The following is a 19,638-nucleotide window of genomic DNA, read 5'->3' as shown; positions in this document are numbered from 1 at the left end:
ATAATTTTAATTATTGTGAAGACTTGTTTGATAAAAAAAAAAAAATACACTGAAACAACTTTTACATAAATAAGTGTTTCTCCTGTACAATGAGAATGTGACACAGATTATTCTTCCTTAATCGAAATCCAATTACTAAATTTCTTATTATATTAGCCTCCGTTGTTATTAATATAATATATTTGGAAACATGCAGTCCCAGGCATTACCTTCCTCAGTTCGTTTCTGTTTCTTCCCATGACAGCTTCACCCTCCCCGAAAGCAAAATAATATCTATCTACCTTACTATACATTTCCTCTCATCATAAATAAATATTTAATAAATAGTAGTACCATTTTTCTTCAACCAATTTTACTTTGAAGAAAACCACCATTAAAGACTTCCCCCCATCAGTTTCGCCGCCCTTGTTGCCTTTCCTTCATAATAATCAAAATCCAATCTTTTCTTCTTTGTTTTTTCTTTTTTTTCCTTATGAAAAGTAAAAGATCCTTTTTTTTCCTCTCGCGTCAATCCCACACAACCCGAAAGTAATATATGTAAGAGAATCCAGCTTCCAATTTTAGCAAATCCCGTTTACTATCCTCCAAATAATTTTCTTTAATGGATTTTTGTGTTTTCCGTTTTACTTCCCAAAAGGATTTTTGCTTTCTCAAACATAGCCTTTCCTATCCAACTTCTCATATACTCATCCATCTGAATAATTTATTCTAATTTTGGGATTCTCTTTGCCTTTTTCTTTTTTTTTTTTTTTTTTTGTGCGTGGGGTGCAAAAGTTTAAGATGAGTGTAGCCAAGTCCCAGGTTTGGCAACCTTGTAAAAAGAAGAGGATTTAGCTTTAGGCATATTTAAAAAAAATATATTTTCTGTAGGGAAGGGGAAAAAGGGGGGGGGGGGGCATGGAATTGGTATTGATTTAGAGTAGGGATTTGAAGATCTGTAAGGAGATTGGATTGAATAAGGGAGATGGGTTCAAGAACAAATAATGGAAGTGGAAGGACAAGAGTGGGAAGGTATGAGCTTGGGAGGACACTGGGGGAGGGTACTTTTGCAAAAGTGAAATTTGCAAGGAATGTTGAAACTGGTGATAATGTAGCCATAAAGATTCTTGACAAAGAGAAGGTGATGAAGCACAAGATGATCGGTCAGGTATGTATCTTTTAAGTTCTACATTTATATTTTCTTTGGTTAATATCTGATCTTTTCAGTTTTTTTGTTTGAATCTGATGCTGTCTAGTGTTGATCCTCCCCCCCTAAAGTTTAAATATATTGTGGAAGACAGATTCAACTTAAAGATTTTCCTCAGGCCATCTGGTCGCAAAAGTTTGCCATATTTTATTTTCTTCATGTTTGACCTGTATGTCAAATGGTTGCCTGATATCAAGTCGATTTAGCCTTTCTTAATGATTTCTTTTTTTTTATGTCGTTTCAATGACGGCTTAAAAATATATGAGTTTTGCAGCCATTGGACTCCAACTTCTGATAAGATGTCCCTTTAAAATTGATATATTCTACTCCTACATATGAAAAAGATCTTAGTTTTCCGGAGCTTTAGTTAGAATTACCAAGTGAAATCTTTGTTGTTTCTGAATAATGGGAAGTGCGAATTGTAACATTGCATGTCCTTTGCAGATCAAACGGGAAATATCAACCATGAAACTTATAAGGCATCCCAATGTAATCCGAATGTATGAGGTTAGTGTTAGCCTTTTATCTTCCTTTTTCTTACCCCAGACCCTTCCCTTCCCTCCCCATGCCAATGAAAATGAACAAGCAAAAATTGCAATTAAAAAGGGGGGGAAAACAGGGATTGCATTTAGGTCCTCTTTTGCTGATCACTTATTTTTTGGGCCGCATAACCAGATTGTTAGATCAAAATAATTGAAGCAGTTTTCCAAGTACTTCTTCACTGTTTACCTGCTAAACAATTCAAACTTCTACCACGTAGGTCATGGCCAGCAAGTCGAAGATATATATTGTTTTGGAATTTGTTACTGGTGGCGAACTGTTTGACAAAATTGTAAGATGCTCTTCCTTGATTCTCTTAACTGCTATTCTTTCTTTCCATTTGCAACAGGAAAGTGTAAGCTTTCGCTGTTTTGTTGAGGTCAGGCTAGTAAAGGTAGGCTCAAAGAAGATGAAGCAAGAAAGTATTTTCAGCAGCTTATCAATGCAGTGGACTACTGTCATAGTAGAGGTGTATTCCACAGAGACCTCAAGGTGAAGAATTAATAGTTCTCCAGGAGATTCTACTGAGCAAATGATAATGAGATTTGTTTACAATCCTTGCTTTTCTTGATTTATAGCCTGAAAACTTGTTATTGGATGCCAATGGTGTTCTTAAAGTTTCGGATTTTGGATTGAGTGCTCTGCCTCAGCAAGTTCGCGTATGACAACTTCTTATCTCTTGCAAAGTCGCTCTTTACTTTATTTGATTGATCAACAACTGCTGTATAAGTTTGTCAACACACACTGCATAACTGAATCTAAATGTACATAAGTTTGTTGATGTGTCATTTTAGGAAGATGGACTACTACATACAACATGTGGAACACCAAATTATGTTGCTCCAGAGGTCCTCGCTCATTAGTTTTTCCCATAACTCATTTTATATCTGTATCCTCCAAGCAATAGTTTTAATTCCTATTTTTGCTTCTTGCTACTGTAGGTGATCAACAATAAAGGTTATGATGGAGCTAAGGCTGACCTGTGGTCATGTGGTGTAATCCTTTTTGTACTTATGGCTGGGTATCTGCCTTTTGAAGAGTCAAATCTTATGGCATTATATAAGAAGGTGCTTATTTATTACTGGTCATTCCAAAGTACAATCTGTATTTTATACATTTCTCCTGAAAGAGAGAATGTTGAGATAAGTGAGAATATTATTGGAACATTACCAGATTCAAAAAAAAAAAAGTGAGAATATTATTGGCAAAAGTCTTAGAATGACACATGATGAGGTATTGATTTGATTGCAGATACATAAAGCTGAATTTACATGTCCACCCTGGTTTTCCTCTAATGCAAAGAAACTAATCAAAAGAATCTTGGATCCCAATCCACAGACGGTATGTATGTATTTCTCCCTCTCCAATACAAAGGAGGAACTAAAGCAACCCTGGTGAAATTTTGTTTACAGACTAATGTGTTTACTGGCTCTTTATCTGCACTTGCATTAGCTTCTCATTCATTTCCGAAGTTTACTGGGAAATTTATCATTTGATGACAGCGCATCACAATTTCCGAGGTCATTGAGAATGAATGGTTCAAGAAAGGGTATCGTCCACCTGTTTTTGAACAGGCAGATGTTAGTCTTGATGATGTGAATGCTATTTTTAGTGAATCTGCTGTAAGTATACTTGTCTTTGCGAAATGGGTCTGCCAGATTTTTGAATTTGTGTGTTGATTCTTGTTTAATGAACAGTTGATTGTCCAATAAAAAGAGTGCTCATGTGCTTTTCCACAAACACAGGACTCTTCGAATCTTGTTGTTGAGAGACGGGAAGAACGGCCTTCTGCACCACTGACTATGAATGCTTTTGAGCTCATTTCAACTTCTCAGGGTCTCAATCTCAGTTCTCTTTTTGAAAAGCAAATGGTACGTGTTGGTGAAGCTTATGATCTTATACACAGCTTCTCAAATGGCACAGTTTAACATTCTTATTGACTGATGTTCAAGTAAATAAATGTTCGGTCACATTTTAGATTGGATACCATAATTTTTGTTTGAAGTTTCACTTTTAAGTTTTAATATATGTGAATAATATTGAGCCTTACAGTAATTAGTAGTTCAAGGATATGGTAGTTATGGACATTGTTCACTATTGTGAAGTCTCAGTTCAAACAAATGAGTTGTATTTTAAACCAAATGTTGCATTGGTATATCTTTTTTGCTTTCTGCAATGCACATTTGTTCTAAAATGCAAAATACATGTTAAAGTTTCCAGGTGTACAACAAAAGCAACACTCTTTCAAACCCAAAAGGGAGAAACAAAAGAATAAGCATGTGGCACATACAATTTTCAATGCTTGGTTTTTCAGATGGATTTAGTCCAAGCAGTTTTAAGCATGTGGGACTAATCTAGGTTACTTTTACAGGGGCTGGTCCAAAGGGAGACAAGATTTACATCGAGATGTCCTGCGAATGAAATTGTTTCAAAAATTGAAGAAGCTGCTGTACCTTTGGGATTCAATGTGAGGAAAAATAACTACAAGGTGAATGGGACAAGTCATTCTTGTGTATTATACTTAGTTTTCTTTTATGTCAGTCTTACAGAAGTGTTGTGATTTCAAGAATGTTGCTCAGACTTGTCAATAGGTTTTCAAGCAACTCAAATACTCATCGCAGAATTGTAATGTTCATATTTTTCCTTCCTAACAACTGCTAAGTTTCTTCAGTCAACCATAGTTATTAAATGTATGAGCAGTTGAAATTCTTTAGGATCTCAAAAGTCCAATACTCTAGTTGGTTCTGTGCTATTATTAAAATTTCATTCGTTATACATTTTCCTTCTGTTTTTCTATTCTACATAACAACTGCTCATTTTCTTCAATCAAGTATAGTTATTAAATATATGATCAGGTTGAAATTCTTTAGGATCTCAAAGTCCTAATACTCTAGTTGGTTCTTTGCTATTGTTAAAATTTCATCCATAATAAAATTTCCCTCTTCCTCTGTACCAGATTAAGCTTCACGGTGAGAAGAGCGGGCGCAAAGGTCACTTAAACGTTGCAACTGAGGTATGTTTGTTCGAAGGACCTTCAGGGTGGCTAAGTTTTTCATTGTCATGCAAACTTTTAATACAACTTCTGACACTGAGTCTGCTGTAGATTTATGAGGTGGCACCTTCACTATACATGGTTGAGCTTCGCAAGGCTGGAGGAGATACCTTGGAATTTCACAAGGTAAACCAAATTGGAAGTTCTTGCTGTGTTTATTGATTCATTGACGGATATACATGGGATCTCTCTCGTGTGGTTTGCTAACTAAGCTAAGTGGAACCTCTAGTTGAAGCAAAGCAGATAGCTGGCTCTGCTTATTTGTGGATTTGCTTAAATCCATTCAAGTACTTTCACTACTGCTACTTGACTATGCATAGAAGACTTGACGTGATGTTTAACATTTGGTCTTACAAGGCAGTTCTTTGTTTTATCTATTAATCTTTAAAATGGTTATGGTGTGTTGCTGGACATGAGCTATATCTCTGTCAGGTTTGTCCATGCATGTGCTTTTATGCTGATAAAGCCAATGTTCTTTTCTTTTCTATATAGTTTTACAAGAACCTGTCCACCGGATTGAAAGACATTGTTTGGCAACTGGGGGATGAAGCAGGAGAGGAAGTAAAAGATGGTTAGTATACTATACTATGATGACTGCACTAACTAATTACCTATTCCAGAGTTTCTGTTCTTTTTTTCCTTTAGTTTAAAAAATTGGTCAAGCTATGGATATGCCGGTATTTGCTTTACTTGTGTATATGATGGGAACAATTATATGCATGATCTTCTTAAGTGTCAAATGGCCGAATGGACATGAAGGTGGTCATTTTTTTTTCTTTTTTTTTTTTTGGGCGGGTGGGGGGTGGCTAACAGGAGGAGCCCTAATCTTTACTAGAGTTAGGAACTAAAATGATGCCTTTTTTGTCAAGAACCAAACCAATGAAAAAAAATTGAATACTGTTACTTATATCGCATGAAAAAAGGGCTTAACGGCCTTTAAATCATACATAGCGCATGAAATTCATGTGCTTAGGTACAAGTGCCTACTTTTGTTTTTTCACATTAGGTCAGTTCTTCTGGGGGGAAAAAACATCGTTTTGGTTCAGAACTCATCTTTACTGGATGTGCAATGTCTTCTGGCATAAAAATTAGTCTTGTCTGATTGTGTTTCTTTTACATGCCTGAGCATGGAAGTTGCAGCTATATCAAAGGGACTCATTGAGTGCTTTACACAACCCCCCTCCCATTCCGTTTCTTTATATGGAAAGAAATAGATCAAAAGTGAAAAACAAGAGGAAAAACATTTAAAGAAAGCTTCAATAAATGACTAATTTCGAGTTCTTATCCGCAATTATCAAATTTATGTTTCTTTGTCCTTTTAATGGTGCAGGCATTGTCTCAACTTGATTTTGAAGTGTGATGTCAGTGGTTTACTAATGTGTATAACAGTGTGCTTGGATATTAGATACTGTTGTGCTGTAAAAAGGACGTGTTTGATGTCAAACAAAGTGTTTTAGCATCAAGGAGTTTCAAATTCAATGTTTTATCACATGATTGAGGGTCGTAAACTTGGAAGAATAAATACATGTTTTACGGTGCCATTATTGTACTCTTATTTGATTACAAGATTTCAAAGATCAGTAGCCAAAATATGTGCTTTTATTGAACTGGAAGTGGTACTAAAATGTATTCTACATCATTTTGCTCGATCCAATTTCTGGATTGCTACTTTTCTTTTACAAAAATATCTTACTAGCTAATTTGCCCCTAAATATAATCAATGACTGTTTCTTAACAGAGGATACTTGTTACCCTTTACATCGCAATTGGTGTCACTTTCTCATGACCCAAGCATAGGTCTAGATGTGACACGGCGAATGAGACACCGGAGGTACCTCAATCAAGCTTCTTAGCATTCATTTAGCTTTTTATAGGTAATGCCATTAAAAAAAAAGCGGAAATAAAAGGGATAATGGGATTAAGGGAAACAACATAGAATAGGAGTTAATATCAAACTTAAACATCATACATTTATGTCCAAGCATACCTCTACTAAAAGACTTGGCGGGGGCTAAGACATGTCCCTAGCTCACTCTCATAATAGATGGAAACAAGTTCTATGAAAGGTAACAAAAGTCTCTGTATAACGTAAGCTAGAAAAGGAAAGGATGTTTTCGAAACATGGGAACTTACCAACTATGCAACCTTCAATGAATCAACTAGCCACGTGGAAGTGAATGTGGAGCAACGTCGATCCCTACATGGTGATATCATGTAGGCAAAAGAGCATGCGTTAGTACTTTGAATGTACTAAGTATATGAGCAATGCATTATAATGAAAAACATTAAAACATTTATAAGAAAAGCACATAAGTGAGTGCATGCATGAATAATCAAGTAATGAGCATTTGAAACATTCATTTGTGGGAAGATGACTACAATCGACACTTAAGATCATGTGAGCTATTATATGGAATCCAACAAAAACCCCTACGTTGGCACGAGGAGACTACTTGCCGGTTAGAGCTCCATCAACTTCATTCATTTCTTTAACATTTAGGGCTATTTGTGCATCTGCTAGCCTAAGCCTACAAGGGCTCCTATCTTGGCACATAGTTAATGAGACAAGGGGTTGCTACTAGTACCTCAATGCCTCATTCAGTGCTAAGTCAATCCCACAGAATAGTTCATATAACTTAAGAACATAATCATTTACATAGCTTTAGATCATCAAAACATCATCCGGTAGAATAGCTCATTAAAACCTTTCATTTGATTCACACAAGTGAGAATTGACCTTTCACAAGTAGAATCCATCATTTCATCATTCTTTCATTTCATAAGACTCTCTTTGATCATAAATATTTGCTTTCATAAACTTTCATTTTGGAGTCAAAGCTTTCAATTCAACTTCATTGCAACATAACGAAACTAGGTAGGTTTTATTCAATCAACTTTCAAATCGTTCAAATCCATGATAGCATGCATGAGAGTAAGGTAATGCATTAATTAAAACATCTTTAAAGCAACTCACCAATACACTTTAAAACTCTTTTTTCATGCCTTCATATAATGGCTTTTGATAAATCAACTATTTCATAAAATTAAGAGTCTATATAAGCCAATATAGGTAAATAAACTTCAAATAGACAACAATCTTTGCATTTGGAATCATGATATAACAACCCATAAGATTTCACCATTTGAAATTGAATTGCTAAGTTTAAAAAATACTTAGGCTCTATTGGTGGAAGAACCCATGAATGAGACTCACATATGTTGGAGAAATAAATCCCTAATGCAAGCTTTGAAAATAATTAATGGAGACTTGATCTTTCTTGAGGAAACCCTAGGACCTTGCTTGAGAATGGAGGGGACCTTGAGAGAAAGGGCTTTTGTTTGAAGGAGTTAATGTGAGGAATGAGGGCTTTGGAAGGTTTAGGGTCTTTAGATAAGTTATATTTAGTCCCCAAAATGAACGCACTTTGCTTATAAAACATAGAAAAATACCAAATACCTCTTTTAAAACTGATCGGACTGGGCTTCACGGAGGACCCATCACGGTCCGTGATCATCACCACGGCCCGTGGTGGTGTCCCATGGTACATGACTTGGAGGAAAAATTTTGAGATTTGCAGGGGAAGTCTCAGTGCTTCCTCCATGGAGACCTTCACGGTCCATGAAGGGCATCACGGCCGGTGAACTGTGGTTGTGGTGCAGGACTTGCAGGAGGGCTACAGAAGTGACCACCACGGAATACACCACGGTCCGTGAAGAGCTCCATAGTCCGTGGTGGTCACTCGTGGTCCTTGCCTTGAAAAGTTTTCTGAGGGCCTTATGGGAGGGATCACCACAGAGGAAACTACGGTCTGTGGTCCCTCGTTGTGGTCCCTTCCCTGAGGACTCACTTTCAGGATCACCATGACGGTGGCTCATCATGAGGTGTGGTGCGGACCACGGTCCGTGATGGCCTCCATGGTCATCACCTGGTGCCAGTTTTCTGTATTTTTTCAAAATTTCATTCTTTATTCTTCGTTTTAGGACTTTTCAACTTATGGGGTCTTACACTTTCCTTTCAAGGATTTCTCAAAGGCTTTACGTTAGAAATTTTATCATACAACTAAAAATTTAAAATTATTAAGACATTCGAATTTTTTTTTGGAAAAGCCAAGTTGGCCTATTTATTTTGAAATAAAATAAAGAGAAATTTACATAAATAATATATTATATAACTTTATTTACAAATTATGATATATCTTTTTTTCTTATACAAATTAGCCTTAAATTTCTTACCAAATAGATCCTTCTTTTTATTTCTCTCTCCTTCTCTTTTCTTCCGTCGTTTTCTCTCTCTCTCTCTCCTTTTTTCTTTCATCATTTTTTCTCTCTTTCCTTCTTGTCTTTTCATCGGTTATTTTTTTTCTTTCTTTTTAAGTTTTATTTATTTTAATGTTTAAGTATGTTTGTTGAAGATTAACTTTTTATTTTTTATGAAAATATAAAGATATTTTTATTGACATCATTAATAAAATAAATAAATAAAAATTATATTTGTAATACATTTTGAATTTAATACAGTATACATATTATAGGCATTTTCAATGCATCTTGTGAATATAATTAATATATTTTTAATACAATAATATATTTTAACACGGTTAAGAAGAGAAAAAAACAAATAACAATTGTAATACATTTGAATTCAATATACTATACATATTATAGATATGTTTCAACACAAATGGTGAATATATAACTAAAATATATTTTTAATATAAATGTAGTATAAGTATTATATGTGAATTTCAAATACTCCGATACTATTTAAATTAGTTTACGTTGTTAAAAAGGTATTATATTTATTCTAAAATAACAACTATCGAATTCATAATAACGCATAATATTGAATTCGAATTATTTTACAACTATCGTTTATATTTAATACAATTTTAACACAATAATTTTTAGAGCTTCACCCTTCTTCTCCGGTGAATCACCACCGCCGAACTACCATCAAATTATCAGTATCTCAAGTCTAAATTAATTTTATATTGTTAGAAATGTATTATATTTGTTGAAATAGCAATAATCAAATTTATAACAATGTATAATATTGAATTCAAATTGTATTACAACTATCTTTTATATTTAATACACTTTTAATATAATTGTAATACAACTTTTCAAAGATCACCTCTCCTTCTCCAGTGATTCACCACCACCAGAGTACCATCAGATTATCAATCTCAAGTCAATGCCAAAATAAATTACCACGCAGTCCACCCACAACCACCAAACCTCTTTTACCCACTTTTACTTAAGCAACATACATAAAAACTATAATCTTCTTTGGTTCTAATACTTATAAATTGAAAACTAAAACAAGAATTAATGTAAAAAAGAAAGGAGAATAGAGATCGGACATTGTCGATTTTCATGAAGCTCGCCGGAACTCCTAATTTCTTATTGAAATTTGGTGATTTTCTGATTTGATTATTGTGTTGTTTGGTTTATTTGGTGGTGGTGTGGAGGTGAGAACAACAAATAAAAATTGGGGCGGTTGTTATTCGTTGTTTTGTTCGCCAGAGAAGTTATCTCCTGCGAGATTGACTGGGGAAGGAGAAAGATGAGGGATTGGAGGAGGAGGGAGATAAGGGGTTGGAGGAGAAGGAGAAAGATGAGGGAAATAGTATGTGATTTCAAGATAAATTAGGCCATAGATTGTAATAAAAAAAACTACCCAAAAAAAGAGTTAATCAATCTAAAAAAATTCATTAATGTAAAAATTCCTAAAATAAAATAAGAGGTGTATGTACACAGCTGGCCCAAAAATAAGAGCCGACCCAAAAATTGAAAAACAACAAAAACTAAATAAAATAGAAAAAAAAATAGAGACATGAAAAGGGGAAGTCTTTGGTCCAACATTTCCACTTTACATGGTCTTTGAGACGAATGTCGACAACTCGAAGCTGAGGAAGATGGAGAACAATTTTAGGAGGCTTTGCATGCTAAGGATTTGCCCTCGATTGTTGGAGTTATAGGAGCTCCACGACCTCAGATCCTCAAATATAAATTTTGACTCCTTTTCTAGTAACTTGCACAAGGAATTCACGATCTTCAAAAAAATCTTAATTACTACTGGTAGAACCCAACTGCCCCAGAAAACTGCGAAATCCTTTCATCAAAATGGAGGAGGCAGCTTGGCAATAACATCTATCTTCGCTTTATTTATGTCTAATTCTCTTTCAGAAATCTTATGTCCTAGCATAATTCATTGTTTTACCATGAAGTGACACTTCTAATTTAGAACAAGGTTGGTTTCTTTACTACGTTTCAGCACCCTTGCCAAGTGAGCAAGGCAAGCTTCAAAAGAGTCATCAACGTCTGAAAAGATGGACATCATGCACCTTTAAAAAGGGACAGGTGCATTGCACAAATCAAATGACATCTACTTGAATGCAAAAGTCACATAGGGACAAGTAAACATGATCTTCTCCATTAATGTCTGTTGCGCCTCACATAGTTGTCAAGACCCTTGAGCATTAGAACGGAAACCCACCACCTAATCATCTACATAATTTGCTTCCTCCTCAGAATTTGAATAATATTCTTCAGGTCTTGGTGCCTTTCCTTTTGAACCCACAACATTAACCTTTTGTTGCACCTACACTCATCAAATTCTTGGTGATCAATTTCATCTATATTTTAAGGTGACCATAGCCTAATCATGTACTTGTTCTCTTGCCAACTGTTATGCGAAGACAATGCTAAACTGCCTAGTACTTACCACCTTTGACTCTCTTATGTGCCACGCTCTGTACGTCTTAGATATCTGTCATGTAACTTTGTAGCTTGGTGAAGGTATTCAGCATCATCATACCACCGATAATATTATCAGCCATAAACTTATTTACCGCATCCAGCGATCTATAAAAACTCTCAAGTAGCACTTGATTTGTCAAATTGTGCTTTGGACACTATTTAATCTTCTTCTTAAAACTCACTCAAGCTTTATATAATGCTTCTCTGGGTAGTTAAGTTGTCTAAAATTATTGATCTCATCTCTCAACTTCAACATCCTGGATGATGGAAATAATCTTTCTATAAATGCATTTGTAAATTCAGCCCATGTAACATCAAATTGCAATATTTTCTTCTTACCCTACCCACACCACGACCCCTCCTCAACACCCCACCCACCCAAATTTTTATTTTTTTTAAATTTTCATTTTAAGAAAAAATTAAAAGTTTATTTTTAAAAAATATTTCACATTTTAAAAATTTTATTTTTTTATCTCATTCCTACCCCGACCTTCCTCCCCTCTCCCCCCCAAAAAAAAAATTAAAAAATTTATTTTATTTGAAAATAACTTTAAAATTTAAAATTTTTATTTTTTTATCCCACCCCCTACCAGGCCCCACCTTCACAAGCCCCCCCTCCCCACAAAAAAATAAAATTTATTTTAAAAATATTTTAAATTTTGAAAATTTTTATTTTTTTACCCCACCCCTACCCCCGACCCCCCACCCACCCCAAGCAACCCCCTTCGCCCCCACAAACATAAAAAAAATTAAAATTTATTTTTAAGAATATTTCAAATTTTTAAAATTTTATTTTTTTACTCCACCCTCTACCCCGACCCCCCCCCACCCCAAGTAGCCTCTCCCTGTTATGTCGGAAAAAGACTGTTTAAAATTAATTTCAACTTTATAAAGAAAATATCAATTTTAGAAAAGAGAAGTCGCCACTTAATTTTTTAAAGAAATTAAGAAAACTTAATTTAAAAAATTCTAACAGATTTAAGTCTTAAAAATTCAGAGAAAAAGGTATGAGATTCTTATTTCCACTTTGAGAAGGTGTTAACAATTCAAAGTGGCCGCTAACGTGTTGTTATAAAAGATATTTTTTAAAAATTATTTTCATTCACTAATCAAACAATAGAAAATATTTTCCACTCACCAACCAAACATGAAAAAATAAGTTAGAAACCAACTTAATTTCCAAGAAAACATTTTTCTTCATACCAAACACACCCTAAAATAAGAAATAAGGACTACAAATAAAAATAAATACTAAAGACAAATTTTAAATTGTATTCTTCGGCAACAACGTAAAAATTTGATATGCCCAAATTACACTTCTAAAATGAGATATAAAGCGGTCATTGTCAAATATAGAATCCAAACAAGGTTGGAGTCGAGTTTCGAGCTTTGGGGGGGGGGGGGGGGGTTTGTAACATGAAAAGTAAAATTACTTGCATTTTGTTTTATCAATACACACTTTCGTGAAAACTCTTGTTGTTTGTATTCAAATTTTGAGATGAAGCTAGGATTTTGTTCCCCTTGATTTCATAACATAGCATGTTTATACGATTAGTGATCTATTCCGGTGATATGCATGCAAAACTAACAATAAGAATTCAACTAGAGTCTTTCGATCCAATTAGATGAATGTCACTTTATATCCTTTGGCATATAAGTGTTTATGTATCATCCTTTGTTAATTATTTTGGATTGATTATCCTCGTGAGAGTTCAAATCATGAGATGCGTTTTAGTATTCTCATATCTCTATTGTTAAATCTCTTTTCCTAACATTTTACCTCTTTTTCAAGCAAGTTAAAATTTAGTGAAAAAGATCAAAAATACCCCTTAACTTTTATTTATTAGTTACTTTGCCTTTACAGTTAAAAAAAAGTTATTAATACCCCTACCATTAATAAAGTATTCATCCGTACCCCTTCTTGTGACAAAAATCCTCAAATCCCTAAAATTGACCCCTTTTTTTGTTTTTATCCAACCACTTTTTAACCCATATCAACAATGAAAATAACGACAATAACCCCGAAGTCATCATGTTAATCTAAATCAACAATGCACTTAAATCACACACCAAAAAGAGAGGGGAAAAGAGTTCTAGAAAGAGAACAAAGACAACAAAAGATGGGGCATAAAGAAACATATTATGAACAAGACAAGATTTGTGCCACTGTTAGCACTTTGCAGAATGAAAAAGAGATTGGGAGAGTTGTTGGCATCACCAAGGAACCTACAAGAGTTTTCTTTATTTATGTTTAGAGGTGTGACCAAGCTGATGTGTGAACTTCACATAAATTGGAAGATCTGAAAACTAAAAAGGATCTGAAGAAAATATAAGCTCCACTAAATAGGAACTTTTGGAGTTTAGACAAACTTTATTTCAAGAAGAGACAATAAGTTGCCATACACGTCAATAATTCTACATATTTGCCACCTCAAAACCCCATGCTACCTGTAAAATTCTTTCAGATTTAACTATTTCACGAACAATGTAAATGAAACCACTGCTTAAACTATTCAAAAAAAATGCTCAACCACTTTAACTGAATCAAATGCAGCCAAAAATAAAACATTTGACACTAAAATCCGCAAGAAATTCTCGCTTATGTATTTATATTTATCAATAATAAACATCATTAAATTCTTCTTTGTTAAAGTAAATGACAAATTATTAAGTATCATAATGAAAGAGTCTTACTAGAGCAAAATGGTACAGAGAATTCAAAGAGCCGAGCGTATTGAAACATGGTACTTGTTTGCAGTAGTTATTAAGTTTGCTCTTATTAGATAGTGTTCTGACATAGCTAGGCCGTTAATAAGAAGCAAGGTAATTAAAATGACCTCAGCTTTTAACACAAATATTTCATCAAACACCTTGTAGGCATCCAATGGGACATCAAAAAGAAGAAAAGGAAACGTAAAAGACAAATGAAAGCATTCTTGTATTTTTCCAATCAAAAGAAAAGAGTACATTAATGGTATCTTTCTTTGAAAAATTTGGTCATGCAGTTAGTGTGCATGTTTGTGCCCAGCCCATGATAGAGCTTTAACAACCCAAAAATTTAAAAGAAATTACCTGGAAGCTTCTTGGGAGTGAAATCAATGGCGCTTGACATTTTTGGAACTTGAGAAAACATAGGAAAGAGTCTTTCAATCTCAATCAAACGGGTCAAGATTAGAATTGATAGGCACTTAGCAACTCAATGAGCTCTAACTTTTTCAGTTTCGAGTTTCCCCTCAAACCATGGGACTTGTGAACCAGTAGTGACGATATGAGAAGACGTGTCGGGTATGGATTAAAAAGGGGTCGGGTAAAAACAAAAAAATGGGCCAATTTTAGAGGATTTGGGGATTTCTGTCACAAGAGGGGCACAGATAAAAACTTTATTGATTGTAAGGATATTAATAACTTCTTTTTAATAGTAAGGGCAAAGTCAACTAATAAATAAAATTTAAGGAATATTTTTGATTCTTTCCCCTAAAATTTATGACGAGTTCTAACATTTGTAACTGTCACAAAACAATCAAACTAAAGAGATTAACAACACAGACAGCTAGGGGTGGGCATGATATAGTATATACTGAATTACCATACCATATCAAAATTTTTGATACTGTGATTTTGATATTATGATATTTGGTATAGTATATGGTATACATTTTAAATATTTTTGGTATTTGGTACGGTATTTGATATTTAGAAATAACATACCGAAAATCTAAATATTTAGAAGTTAAAACTTTGACTACTCTATTTTAATTGAAATATATTTTAAATGTAAAGGAGTTGTTTGTACTTTTTAAAAATTTATATTTCTTCATGTGCAATGTGTTAGTATGATACAATTGAGATCATTTTTTGAATTGTCGAAGTCATAATACTCTATTATACGATTATATTAGTCGAACTTGAACAAACTATGATCACCAATTTACCATACCGCAAAATACCAAAATCGAACTTCAAAATACCGAACCATACCGAATTAAATTGATACGATAATGGTATAATAGTTTTAAAAACCGAATATCAAAATTACCGTATCAAAATTTTAAATACCGTACTATACCATGCCCACCCCTGCATGCAACTTCACTGTTCAAGAATCACTATTTTGTTTTAACTTGTGTTCGCTAATCTATCATGATTCTCACAACCCTAGTTATGGAGTTTAATGCTTCCAAGATTCAGATCATAAGATTTCAAAGAATTCATTATAAACAACTTATAAGAGTTGAGTAGAAGAAACAAACTTGTATTAACCATCAAACAATTCCAAACTAATAGCAATAATATCCGAAGAACAATGATCAAAAGTATCTTTCTTGACTCCAATGTATGCCACAATATTCAATACATTGAGTAACGTGTATACAAGAAACCCTATGAAACGTATTTATAAACATAATTTTTTTGACTTCAAATAAAACTAAGAAACTAGGCTGCGACGCATCCCACGACTTGTCTCGCGACTTGTCAATGGGCCCACAATTCATTGCTATGAATCTTGGGTCTCGTTTACCTTTTTCTTCCGCCTTCACTACCTAAATCTCATGGCTTGAGATGACGAGTCATGACACATTCCACGATTCATGAAATGCATTAGTTGTCGTCGTATGAGGCTAATGATTTAACTTTCTCTAGATCAATCTCATAGTTTGGGATGACGACTCATGGGCTGGGTGGGGGCTCGTCAATCAATCCATAGTTCAATACTTTGCTAATTTCCTAAAAATTATAACTTTAAATTTATAATCAGTTTGCCTGCACACGTAACAAACGAACATTATATCTAAGAAAATACACCCAAGAGCTACAAAAACCTTAGTTAAGAAGCATTGAAAGTGTCGTTTAATCCCGACACATAATAATTATAATTTCCTCCATATTTTTGTGTGTGAATAATTTAAAGTAAACTTTACCTAAATCCCATAGTGAAAAGACTCAATTACAATGCATCCCTCATTTTTCTTAAATTACCCAATTTTCTCTTTTTTTTTTAAATTTCTAATACATTACTTACTATGCTGATACATCAGGTTTAGCTCAACCACAGGAGCACAAGGTAAGTCCTCTCACTCTCTTGAACTCAATATGCAGGGTCAGTATATGCAAATACAGTCTAAGCATATTGAGAATCCTAATAATCTTGTGCAATGTTTGAATAATAATGTGGTGCCTAATGTTAATGAGTCTATCCATCACATTGGTAAGCATAGTGCAGATAGGCATCCCTCTAATCCTATAATTGTTGATGCTAACTTGTTGAACTCCAGGGGAGCCTGTGCACTCCCTGGTACTGCTCCTAGTATGGTCATGCAGGTTACTGAGCATACTAATCCACAACCTAATACCAACTCTCAAAACAGGGCCAACAACATGATGCAAATGCATAAGCCTGTAAGTATTCAAAATAGCTTCCCTAAAGTCTCCTCCAATTTTGATAGGCTTAACCCCATTAACCAGGGCCCCAAACCTGTTAGTAACCAGCCCCAGCCAATAGAAAGCATGACTAAAAATCCCCCAAAGAACCAGTTCCCTAATAGAAAGGAACAGGTCCCTCAGCCAGCCCCATATACAGTCATCCAAACCTTTGCTTCCAAACTGAGGCTGAACCAAGCAAAAAATGATATCCCTCTTAATTTGTCTGCTCCTATTTACACCACCAGACAAGGCCTACCAGCTGTCATTTATGACAAAGAGGATTTCATGGTGAAATTGGCTGAAAAGTGTAAATATACCCTTGTTGGAAAATTCAGCAACACTATGCCTAAGGTGGAGCTAATAAGGAGAAGCTTCATTCTCCAAACTCAATTGGTAGGGGGTGTTAAAATTGCCCATTTCAATGCCAGACATGTGTATATTGACTTGGACAATGAATTGGACTACACAACTGTGTGGACCAAGCAAAGAATGACCATTGAAGGCCAATCCATGAGGATACAAACATGGACTCCAACTTTTAGGCCTGAGGAGGAGACTCCCATTGTCCCAGTCTGGGTTGCCCTTCCTGAACTCCCCTGGCACTGTTATGATAAGGAGTTCCTGACCACTCTCCTTGCTCCTGTGGGGAAAGTACTCTTCATGGATGCAGCCTCTATTCAGAAGACTAGGGGAAGTACTGCTAAGGTAAGAGTGCAGGTCAACCTTACACAAGAAAGACCCCATCATGTATGGCTTGGGCATGACAAAAGTGATCCTACAATAGGAAGATGGCAGGAACTTTTATATGAGAGTGTACATGAGTACTGCATGTATTGCAATCATCAGGGGCACAAGGTGCATGTGTGTAATATCAAGAGAAGAGATGAAGAACAAATGAAAAAGAAAAGTTCTGAAAATACAACAAAAAATACAAGTCAAACTCAGGGAGAGAGCAAAGAGCACAACCAACCTCAACCTGACAACTTACAGGTGCACCAAAATCCTTTGACATCCAATATACCACAACAGTCACAGAACAATAAGACTAGCAAGGAGGACAATGCTTGGCAAACTCAGAGAAGGAAACAGAACAAAGGACACATTAATGGCCAGCTAAACCAAGAAATAAGAGCTGCAGGAGTATTAACCAAAGGTAAGTATGTTGCAGTGCAGCAAAGCAAAGTAAATCCAGGTAAAACTACTACTTCTATCTCTATTCCAAATGTTCATGTTGATCTTGCTATGCAAGACCAACCCACTAACCAAATTGCAGGGAACACACACATTCAAAAGAACTCAATAGTGAGGAGTTCATCAACAATGCAGGAAAGCACTCCAAATCAGAGACAAGGTATTGACTTATCTCTCCCACAAACCCCATCCCCCCATATTGAATGCACAAGTACTATCTTAACAGGTATTGCTCAAGGGAACAATGTTGCAAGGAACTCAGGTATTGATTTATCACTCCCAATACCCCTGAACCTCCCAAAGATTAATATTGTTGCTGCTGATCTGGTAGTTGAAGGAGGAAAGGCTGGAAGTGTACAGGAGAACCCCACTAACATGCAGGATGGGGAAACCAATAGGGGAGGGGTACCCCCTCATGCTATGCATGAGAGTATTGTTGAACTTACCATGCAAGCTAGCAAAGGTGCCATGGCCAAAGATCTGGGATCTCATCCCAGTACTAGTGGTAAAAGTACTACTGTTCAGAAGAATAAGCTGAGCAAGAAAAGAAGGGAAGCCATCAAAAAGAAAATAAAAGAAATGAACTCAACTGATAAATGTCAAACTCCCAAAATGGACAGTGTGATAGTACAGCAAGGGGAGCAAGGGTGTCAACAAATTGTCTTAGATGATGACCAGGTGGGGATGAATATCATTCCTCTCCAAGCCCACTGCATTCCTACATCTCCCAGAAATCCAGCTGAAATCATCACTGAGAGAGCTACTGATCTACCTCAGCTCACCTACACCCTCAACATACAAGAAGATGAGTATGCTATGTGTGAGTCTGAGAATGAGGAAGATTCTGATGACCAGCCTCTGGAAGATGAAGAGGACAGTGATTATCAACCAATGACTGACTCTGAGGATGAGGATGCTGTGAGTGAAATTAAGGCTTTCAGCCCATCCAGGGACAAGGTGCATGAGGATGAGGTCCAACTGGTTGCTAAGTCCCAGGGATCATCTGATGCACATAGGGTCACTCATTCTGAAGATATGGAAGACCATGACCATGGGGAAGAGGCACAAAAAGAAGATCACCTGGAGGCATTCAGATCTACAATGACAGCTGTATTGCAGAAGGAAAGTCAGCAAGACAAGGAAAAGAAGGAGCCACCCTCTAAAAGTAAGCAGACAAAGAAGAAGACTAAACAAAGTATCATCAGCAGTTTTGCTAATGTTGTTGTCAACAGCAACATCAACACTAGGTCCAAAACTCAGAAACCCTGATGATTAGTACAATCTGCTGGAATGCAAGGAGTATTGATACTCAGGAGACCCTTGATAGGTTACAAAGGTTGAAAGACTTTCATAAGCTGTCTATCATAGCAGTGCTGGAACCTTTTTCCAACAAATCTCAAATTCAGTTCCACAGAATTCAGCTAGGTATGGATAATGTTATGTCCAACTCCAATAGCAAAATCTGGTTATTCTGGAACAAAGACAT

General features: G+C 35.4%; 1 protein-coding gene across 1 annotated transcript; it reads left to right on the top strand.

The window, feature by feature from the left end:
• The first annotated feature begins 205 nt into the window (after positions 1-205).
• LOC129872000 (CBL-interacting serine/threonine-protein kinase 23) lies at positions 206-6,432 on the top strand. Its single transcript, XM_055946821.1, has 15 exons — positions 206-1,147; positions 1,631-1,693; positions 1,947-2,018; positions 2,111-2,218; positions 2,305-2,385; positions 2,521-2,574; positions 2,668-2,793; positions 2,978-3,067; positions 3,229-3,348; positions 3,472-3,597; positions 4,098-4,214; positions 4,683-4,739; positions 4,830-4,904; positions 5,271-5,349; positions 6,109-6,432. The coding sequence occupies exons 1-15, from the start codon at positions 965-967 to the stop codon at positions 6,123-6,125; spliced, it is 1,368 nt and encodes a 455-aa protein (XP_055802796.1). The 5' UTR covers positions 206-964; the 3' UTR covers positions 6,126-6,432.
• Positions 6,433-19,638: the final 13,206 nt, after the last annotated feature.

Source organism: Solanum dulcamara, chromosome 11 (genome assembly GCF_947179165.1).
Source record: "Solanum dulcamara chromosome 11, daSolDulc1.2, whole genome shotgun sequence".
Classification (NCBI taxonomy): domain Eukaryota; kingdom Viridiplantae; phylum Streptophyta; class Magnoliopsida; order Solanales; family Solanaceae; genus Solanum; species Solanum dulcamara.
The sequence above is the reverse complement of the archived record's forward strand: the minus strand, read 5'-3'. Positions and strand labels throughout refer to the sequence as shown.